The sequence below is a fragment of the Antedon mediterranea genome, chromosome 4 (genome assembly GCF_964355755.1).
Source record: "Antedon mediterranea chromosome 4, ecAntMedi1.1, whole genome shotgun sequence".
Lineage (NCBI taxonomy): Eukaryota > Metazoa > Echinodermata > Crinoidea > Comatulida > Antedonidae > Antedon > Antedon mediterranea.
Genome location: NC_092673.1, coordinates 8,542,437 through 8,552,534, shown reverse-complemented (window position 1 = coordinate 8,552,534; position 10,098 = coordinate 8,542,437). Strand labels below are relative to the sequence as shown.

General features: G+C 32.6%; 1 protein-coding gene across 4 annotated transcripts in view; it reads left to right on the top strand.

The window, feature by feature from the left end:
- LOC140046544 (serine/threonine-protein kinase N2-like) overlaps positions 1 to 10,098 on the top strand; it is a 48,702-nt gene that overhangs the window by 673 nt on the left and 37,931 nt on the right. For all 4 annotated transcript variants that reach the window (XM_072091232.1, XM_072091230.1, XM_072091229.1 and 1 more), the window contains exon 2: positions 1,331 to 1,637. In XM_072091232.1, coding sequence (XP_071947333.1) covers positions 1,331 to 1,637 — 307 coding nt within the window. The remainder of the gene's footprint in view (positions 1 to 1,330; positions 1,638 to 10,098) is intronic.

The following is a 10,098-nucleotide window of genomic DNA, read 5'->3' as shown; positions in this document are numbered from 1 at the left end:
TTACACTTACACTTACTAAACTAGGCCCAGGCCAGGGCCTGGCCCTACTAGGCTAGCTACCGAGCTAGGCCTAGGCCTAGCCTATATGGAGATCCGCCTATATAGGGCCTACTAGCCTGGCTAGCTAGGTATGGCTAGCCTAAAAATAATATTAATTAGCTAGTCAATAGAATAGGCCTAGCCCAGGCCTCTCTAACAAAAGGCTCGGTGTATTATTATTAAAACAAATGATAATACTATTTATTATTATTAGGCCTAATTAGTAATAGGCCTAGTAGTATGCCCTAGCCCTAGTAGTAGGCCCTAGCCTATTTAATAAATAAAACGAAATGCTAATGTGATAAGTAGGCCTAGCTATAGGCCCCTAGCTAGCCTAACTAGGCCTAGCTAGCCTATAAATATAATTATAAATAGGCCTAGGCCTAGGCAATTATTAGTCTTTGGACCACCAAGGAACAGGTGCATTGTGGGCTCAATCAAGCCAGAGCAGTTACTGGTGATGTGCGAACAATCTTTTTTAAAACAATTAAAAGTATTTTACCAAGATACTGTACACAACAAATTAATTAATCATAATTAATTTAAGTACAACCTAACGGTTCCAGGACGATTCGGACCTGACACGATTCGGCCCCGGGACGATTCGGGCCTGGACGATTCGGCCCTGAGACGATTCGGCACACATAAATTTATCGGCTTTGATATGCATTTTATAAGCATCAAATAAACTTTTTTCCCCCATAATTTATTTTCAGAGAGACTATGGGTTAGTTAGTACTAGCTACTAGGGATAAAGATGCAATAAAGCAAACAGTTTGAAAACATTGTCGAAAATAATAATTTTTTAGTCACGCGAACAATGTTAAGTTACGCCCTCTGTTGGCGAATGCACGAAAAAACAAAGTCTACGAAGTAATAAATTGAATATAAAATTACGTTTTTTGAGTAATTTATTATATTATTATATTCATTGTCAATATCAATAAAATACGGATTGTTAAACCCTTTTAAAAACATGATAAATATCAACAAAATGAAAATGATTTTGGTCTAAAAAAGTGAGATGTTTCGACCCTCAAAGTGGGATGTTTCGGCCCAAAATAGTCCTACGCAACAGATGAATCATTTTCATGCATGGATCCTATCCTATCAAGAATAAATTATTTGGCATCAACTTTAACGATGTATGTAAAACACTTAAAGAATATATTAAAAAATTTCTTATATTTAATTTGAATATAATATAATATTGTAATGGGTCTAACTAAGTACTATAATAAAGTTGGTTGATTATAAAGATTACTGACACTGACAGTATTTTGAATTTTAGGGCGATTCCAGTGGTGTGTCAGGACAGGTGGGTTTTAGGCATCGATATGGCTATGACCTTTCTGACCTGTCAGATGCTGACATGCAACAGAAGTTGGAGCAAATTAAGGAACAAATTAAAAAAGAAATTCGAACAGAATTAAAAATAAAAGAAGGTGCTGAGAACATGAAGAAGGTTACTGCTGATAGGAAAAGTTTATCAATAGTTGTGAAAAAATCAAATAGTAGGCTGCATGAATTACAGCAAGAATTGAATGAATTAACAGCACATATCGTTGTCAATCAGTCAACTGATGAAGGTGTATTTGGTAAGTTTTTATTATTTTTTTTGCATGACAATGTTGAACACTAATAACATTTTTTATAGTTCAAAATATATTATGTTACAATTCAAATCAGATACATATGAAAATGTTGCGCAATGTACAGTAAAAGAAGGGATAAATACACAGTGAATGCAGCTTTACCCATTGTTTTTTATACACATTTTGTACTGTTTTACTTGATTTAAACATCGCACAGCTTGCATACAAGTGTCTAGCTAGGCCTAGCCTGGCCTACTGTACTGTAGATTACTCTAGGCCTAGCTAGTGACCACCACTGCATGCTGTAAGTAAAGTAGGCAAACACGGCAGCCTTTTTAGCTACGATCTACGTATTTGGGGGTCAATTTAAGGTCAACCTGGATTTTACGAATCCTGTGTTTTACATACATCTTTCGTTCCTGTGCCGTACGTAAAAAAAGGTTCTACTGTACTCTTATTAATGGTTCAATGTATTTTATAATTGCTTATTTTAGAGAAAGCTACAGTACCAAAACAGTTTTACACAACTTTTAGTTTGTAAATTTTCTGACTGTTAAAACTAAAGATAACAGAATAATTTCATAGAATATTTAAGAATGTGTAATTTCCGTTGCATTTCTACTGTAGGCTCCAAAGACTAGCAATTTATAAAATTGATCCAGACTAATGCCTTTAAAAGGAAGTAATAGCATTCCTGTTCTCAGGTACACTGTGAGCCATTGTCAGAAACAAACAGATTTAAACTGATTAATTGGGTGGTGACCAGTTTGTGGTAAATAATATTCAGAATAAAGTTTGTGGTATTAAATTCCGAAGGATAAAATAAAACATACAGTAGTTTCATATATTGAATGTTTAGAATTAATTTCATTTCATCCCAGTCCTATCCTACTTTATTATTTTTTAAGTTTATGCATTTTTATCCAAATTGTAGTTTTGTGAAATAATGTATGTGTATTCTATATTAATTTTGTTGTATCTGTTTTTTATTTTACTAATATTTGCCAATCCTCAAGAAAAATTTATATTATTTTATTATGATGGACAAATAAAGCATTTCAGTACCTACAGTATTGTAACAATATATTCGCAAGGTAAACACAATTTGACTGTTTTACAATGACAATTAAAAAATTACTGAAATGTTTCCAAGGCAGATCATATTTTCAGATTTGGGCGGTGTCGACTGTACTTTAAAAACATCAATTGCATGTTGAAACTTAATTTGTCATCGTATACATACTGTACATTATATAGAATAATTGATGACAATTATTATTATGTTTACTGATGCTGGTTGAAAAATGTATTGACCTTTTGGCAGCCTAGTAGTATTAAATAAATAAACAAGTGAACTACCTTATTTTGGGAATATCACTTTGTTAATTTTTTGGCATTCTGTAGCGGAAACATGCCTCAAATAATATTTTCAATATTTTAATAATTCTATGATAATTAATCATGGTTTTGTTAAACAATGTAAGTATTGTCCATCAATTATTTGAATTATCAGCCTTTCATAAATAAAAATCAATAGTTGTGAAAGCATCCCCTCATTATTGTAAGAACAATGTGTATCTGTCTAGATTAAATGCTGATCAATGATTCTCTTTTACACCTGAAGTAAACATCTCACATTGTTTACAGTACAAGAGTTCAGTGTTATTGTGAGTTAACAATCAACAATTAAATTTTAAGTTTAACTTTCTAATTTATTAATTAAAATATTGATGAAATTAACACTACTGACTGTTATGTTGCATAACAGGGAACTAATTTCTCCATGGTTGCATGTTGTACAATTAATGAAAAAAATGATACTCATACAGCACAGTATAATTTTTGTCTTATGCATTAAAAGAAACTATTTTATTTATATACTTAGTCTAAAAAAATACAACTTGTTAAACGTGCCCGTCCTACCCTAATTTCCAGCTCTGCTGTCTTTTAATTTTTAAAAAAATGACAAGAAAACGACTAAAAATAGATGATACTGTATATGGGTCTAAATCAGAACACCGCGATGATTTTGGAAGATGATCATAATAACTACCATAAGCGAGTTGACAAGAATTGACATATATAGCGGATATAGTCAATCACTTCAGGTTCATATAATGAAGATCACATACTACGCTCTCGTCAAATAAATATATAGGTTGTTGTCTTATATTGTTTTTATCTTTATTCATTCAAAATTTTTAATTAAAATACAAATAAAACATGACCGCATTAAAATATGTTAGGCCTATCTACTGCAGCCTCACCGGCCTGACATGATACCAGTCGCCACGGCCATAGCCTATAGGAGACCTATTCAATGGTTGACTATATGCCACAGCCGAGTCATTTATGATCGGCGTCAGGCCTCTATCAATCAGTTATCAGCATATGCAGCCTGCCTGGATGAAGTATTTTATCACAAACAATATAAAATAATAATAGTTTTTGTTTGTGTTTTATATGCTTCTTTATTCATTTGCGAAAAACATCGTAACACACACCACAAACGAACTACCTGTCCATGCAGCAAGTTTGTTTGCGTGATATTTTCATCTATACACATGTGCAGTTTGTTTGTTTGTTCGTAATTAAAATAAGCCTTCTAACGGAAAACTTGTTTAAATTTATTCGAATGACACGAATAAAAATGTTGTTGATGGCAAGTAACGATACATCGCTGTCACTATAGGCTTCCGACGGACGGCAGCGAAGTCATTGTGGTTTACGTAAAACTTTAATATTTGAAGCCTAAGCGGACGAAGTTTGATTTTTTAAGGAAAAATTATTTTCGCAAGTTTTGCGAATGGTATAATTCAATCGCAATTTTGCGAAAACGCGAATGGTTAGTGTGAGCATAGATAGACATATAGTAAAGATTAATAATCTGAATATAATATTTTAAAATGTTTAGTTTTAAAACTTGTTGTAGTAATAACTAAAGTGTAAAACATGTGTTTTAAGTTTGCTTTCACAGCCTGTGAAAGATTGAACAGACTCAGTCACAGTTTGTGTTCTTTGGCAAAATCACAAAAAGGCAAGATATATTCATTTTTACCCGACCAAACTTTGAATAAACAAAAATATTTATATTATGTCCTATTGAGCATACCGATTTGATAGTTTTAATTATGAACTAGTATTTACTGTAGCATCATTTTCATTTAGATCTGCCTACTCTACTTCTTCCAGATCACTAGCTACCAGTTAAACATTACTGCCTATTCCTGCTATGCTATGGCATGCGGCAATTAAATTTTGCCCTGTTCTGTAGGCTAAAAAAAATTGATACAAAAAGTTAACAAAATTTGCAGTTTATTTCAGCCTTCAGGCATTAATAAATTTCTCATCAGCCTACATCATATAATTATTCTCTGATGACAAGGTTGTTCCAACAGTCTGTTGCCTAGGCCCCATTCTTTCTATCTTATGTATAGCATGCTGCTTGGACCATCATGAATTATGGTGTAGGCCACCGTGTAAATAGATCGTCATCATTCCTTGTCAAAATCGTTGTTCATGTACAGTGAGTAAGTTTGTTGAAGGTTAAATTCATCGCGAAAGTAACATACTGTAATAAAGATCATACCTTATTATTTTTACCACAACGTTTAACTAATTCTTTATTTTGTTTCTTTTTACAATTGAACAAATAAACACTGAGTTTTGGAATACACTTGTAATCAATGGTTGAACTACTGTAATGCAAAACATTTTACATAGTGCAGTACAAAAAAGTGATTAATACAGTATAATATTAATAGTATTACATTATACATACTGTACATGTACTACTTGCCTACAAAGACTTAACTGTACTGTAAGTGTAATGTGGTGGTAATGCATTCGTTCACATTGTTAATAATTGTCACATTCACAAGCAATAACCAACTACATATAATGTACAGTAGTACAAATTCCATGTATGGACATTAAATCTGTTACTATAATAGCTACTAAATGCTACATATGCTAACCTCCTTATGTTAGAATAGATTAGCTTCTCAGTTGGAAAACTAGTCCATCAATAATTCAGATTTTTAATAGCAAGTTCTATACAGTATCATCAATTCTGAAATGAAATGTTGTTTTGAGAATTAAATATATAATTTAGTACAGTATATCAGTAGATTTCTTTAAATACTAACATAACAAAACATTCAGATAATTTATTTTTAAAGCACTTAACCTACTGTATGTTTATTCAAAAATGTTCTTAATAAGCCTAATGCAGGTCAAATTAGCAATTGAAATGACAGGTACCTATTTCTTGTGTGTCAAAAAGTGTATTAAGTGTTTACTTTATTGGAGAGTTGACAGTCTACAGTACCTGATAGAATATTTTGTTAAGCCAAGTGGAAATAGGACTTTATCTTTTATCACTAAAAACATTCATCATTTGTTTATAAACCCACTATTTTTAACGATTTATAATATATAATTTTGAGAAAACTAGGAAGCAATTTTACAATTATTTTTTTGGATAAATAATTTGTAGCCACATCCAGGCATCAGTAAATAAGTTTCCGTATTATCCTTTCCTTCCATTCGCACAAACAAGTTACAGTACTGTATATTGCCTTTACTAAATACTTCCTATGCACTGAATATTCCAGGAAGTAGTTTTATACACAATAAAACCAATTCAATATATTCTAAATTTAAAGAAGTTTGTAATAATTCAACTATCATCATAGCATGACACACCAGGGTGTTGTCCAATGGGGTTATCTACGCTCAAGCTAAAGTAAAATTTTCCTTTGAATTTTTTTTCTCCAAATTGTAAAATTCTTTATTTAAAAGAATATGTTTAAAAACCATGAAAGTGGCTACATTTTTCGGTAAATACAATGAATAAATATGCACAGTAGGTTGTTGTCTTACAAGTGTTGTATTGTCTTTTAGTCATTCAAAATTTGTGATTTAAAATATAACTGCTGCTGCAGCCTCACTGGCCTGACCCAATGCCAGTCGCCACACTTTTGGAGTTGGCGAAAAAGTCGTATTTTTTAAGAATATTGATAATATTAGGGACTATAAAGTATGTACTTAAAACAAGCTCACTGTAGGGATTCAAAATCTATTCAGTAAAATGACTATAGTCGAGTTAACATTTCTATCTTTAAACGCTTCAGTATTAAATTAAAGTGACAAAAACGGTAAGCAATGTAAGGTAAAATCATGCTTTTTTTTTTGAAAATCTAAAGAGTAAAAACAAATGTGTTTATATATTTTGTAATAAATGTAGCCTACGGTGTATATCATTGAATTTGTACTATTTTCCATTGGCTGAGCTTATGACTGACCTCCTATGTACAGTAGGTGATGATTCCAAAACTGAATCTACAGTAGAACATAGATATTGATGCCCTTATGTCCCTTTAATGAAAAATGCATTGTCAAGTGTCGGTTTCAACATTGTTATTTAGGTTTGCAATGCAGTTCACCATGTAAATTGTAATTTCTAAAAAGTAATGCAAACCTTATACAATACTATATTGCTACTTTACTAGTGTACTGTAGTGTTTAAATTTAAACAATTAGACTTGCCCCAAACTATTTTTAACTATAGACTTGTTTATGAAACGATTTGCAGACGGTAGGTTAAATTAATATTCGCTGCCAGCTATGTTCGTTCCCACCATCTCATCGTTTTCGGCGGTTGATGGAGACAAACTTTGGTGCCTCCACACCGCGCAGCTGCAAAGTCAACCATAGCAAAATGGATCGTAACCGCTTTTCAAACCGCATACGAATCATCTGACACGCCGGCACATATGCACCAAGTGCGCGCGAGTGTTACAAAAAACATTTGTCCGCCTAAGCCTAGCTTTTTCTTCGCACGTGAAAAATTAATAGCATCAATAGCAACCTTGATTTGACACCAAGGAAATAATAAAATCTGATTAATTAAACAAAGGTAAATCTCTAACCGTTCTGCGATCTGGGTAGTGTATCCTGATCGCAGTATCCAGATCAAGTTACTAGTTTAAGGACGTTCTCACACAGGCTGCGATCGGTTGAGCTCCCGATCTGAATAACAACCTGCTACTAGTGTGAACCAGGCCTAAAAGTTGCACAGCAATAACCGGTTAAATGGCGTTATAACACCAAATTGGTGTTTTTACCTGTTATTTTGCCATTTACTAAAAAATTGGGGTTAATTTATTAATTTAATCCCTGTTTTTAATCATTTATTTTTATGCAGCAAAAACAGGACCACTGTAACATAAAATGTGTTACTGTATTATTACTGACCTTCAAATGCTCACTGACTCTAGTAAAAAATGATAGCTCTCTTTATATTGTCCACATATGACAAATGATGACTCATCATAACCAAGGCCCTACCCAAAGTTAACAATACACATGATGCAGCATAGAATAACAAATTATATAATAATTTGAAGTTAATAATAAAACAAAGTGTACTACTGTATGTTAGTTTATTTGAAATATAAATAAATATTCAGCCAGACAATTCAGCCATTTGTAATAATATCTTTGATGACGCTGATTTAAAGAAACTTCCAAAAAATTAAATTTAAAGTATCAATTTGTTTTAGAAATTTAATTAAAAAGAAACCTGAATTGAAATACTTGTACTTATAAAAAAGGTTTGGTCTTCCTGATCTTAAGCAGTACAGTATATTGTATTGTCTACAATTATTTACAATCATAAATTTGACCTTGAACCTGGGAATGACCTGTTAACTGTACTGTATGTTGGATTCTGATTATGGACTCTGATCTGGTAATGATACTCTTTGTAACCAACTGTTTAGCTGTAAAATATATTACAATACAGTTTGCAATAATTGTTGTAATATTTTCTGTTGAATTTCTTTCAATTCTATTGTTGTTGTATTTGTTTAATTTAAACAATAATAATGTTTAGGCAAAAATATAATATTATTAATGTGAACTTTACCAGGAGCAGTAGCAAGTATAATTTATAAAGTATAACAATTAACACCAATATATACAAAAGTAGTTATTATTGTAGTATTACATTTATTATTATTTCCTTCATTTTATGCTCCACAGATACCTACGTACTGTACAGTGCTGTACAGAATAGTACGTACTGTAGTAGGAAAAATTATTTTTTCGCGCCACGCCTTTAGGCAGTCAGATATTCAAGAATGGACTTAAGAAACTATCATTATGAAAGCTACTGTACAGTATAATATTACTATGGTTGGGAGTTTTGAGAATTTGTAAAATTTTTTATTATTTGAATGAGGTTTATAAACACTTTTTTTTTATTAATAAACATATCATATTTTATTGAATTTATGTTGATACAAAAAATATTACTAAAAATTATTTTATAAAATTTTAGGTAATTAATCTATAAAAAAATGACGTACCGTATATTTCGGTGTATAAGTCGCACTTTTGACACGCAAATTTGACCTCTAAATTAAGGGTGCGTCTTATACACCGAACATATGCCTCACCACACAGATTGTACATAGTAGGCCTAGCTAGGCCTTAGGCTATCGTCACCTCGTTTGCTAGGTTAGGCCTAGCTACAGTAACTAACTAACTGCCTAGTTTTCAAGGCATTTTAGCATGATATGTTATACTAAATATGATGAAAAGATTTGTTCATTATGGCGCTCCGATAAAATTTCATTTGTAAACGTTTACGTACGATTGGAATAGTATTTATTTATACAGTAGTTATACGCACGATCGCCGTACCCCCAGCGCAAGCCCTTTCTTGGCGGCCACATGGTGTATTTATAGTTATACGCACGACCGCCGTACCCCTAGCCTAGCGCAAGCCCTTCTTGGCGGCCACATGGTGTACGGTATTCGATTAGTATATTCTCCAGTTGATTATAGCATGGACCTAGCATATACACTTCTCGGATACATAGATACTAATCGAATACGATTGTCCGTGAAAACGTGCGCCCTCTCGAAATGATCGAGCGAGGCTAGCCCACACACGTACGTGTTACACACACGGTCATGCACTCGATGTTGCGGCGAAACTCATGAATAACAAGTTAGAAAGAACTTGTTGAGGCTGGGCGCGGCCGAGCCTAGGTATGAAAAAACCTAAATAAAGGACGCCGTTCCGTTGTAGATATAACAAAATATATTATTACAATAATATTGATTACAATTTAAAAAAACATTGTTTTGATGAAAACTAAGGTGCGTCTTATACATCGACGATATAAAAAATACCGATATTTTACTCTCAGTTAGGGGGTGCGTCTTATACACAGGTGCGACTTATACACCGAAATATACGGTAGTTCATACAATTGCAGACTGAGGGTGCATTTTTTTACTTGTTCGTTGCTAAAAATGATTATTTTCGGCGATGTTTTGGATCCTATATTTCGAAAACTACAAGTCGGATTTTAATGATTCTTAAAAAGTTCTACTTTTAACATCGCACTATTTCGATCGCTAACAATAACACTGAACAGTACAAAATAAA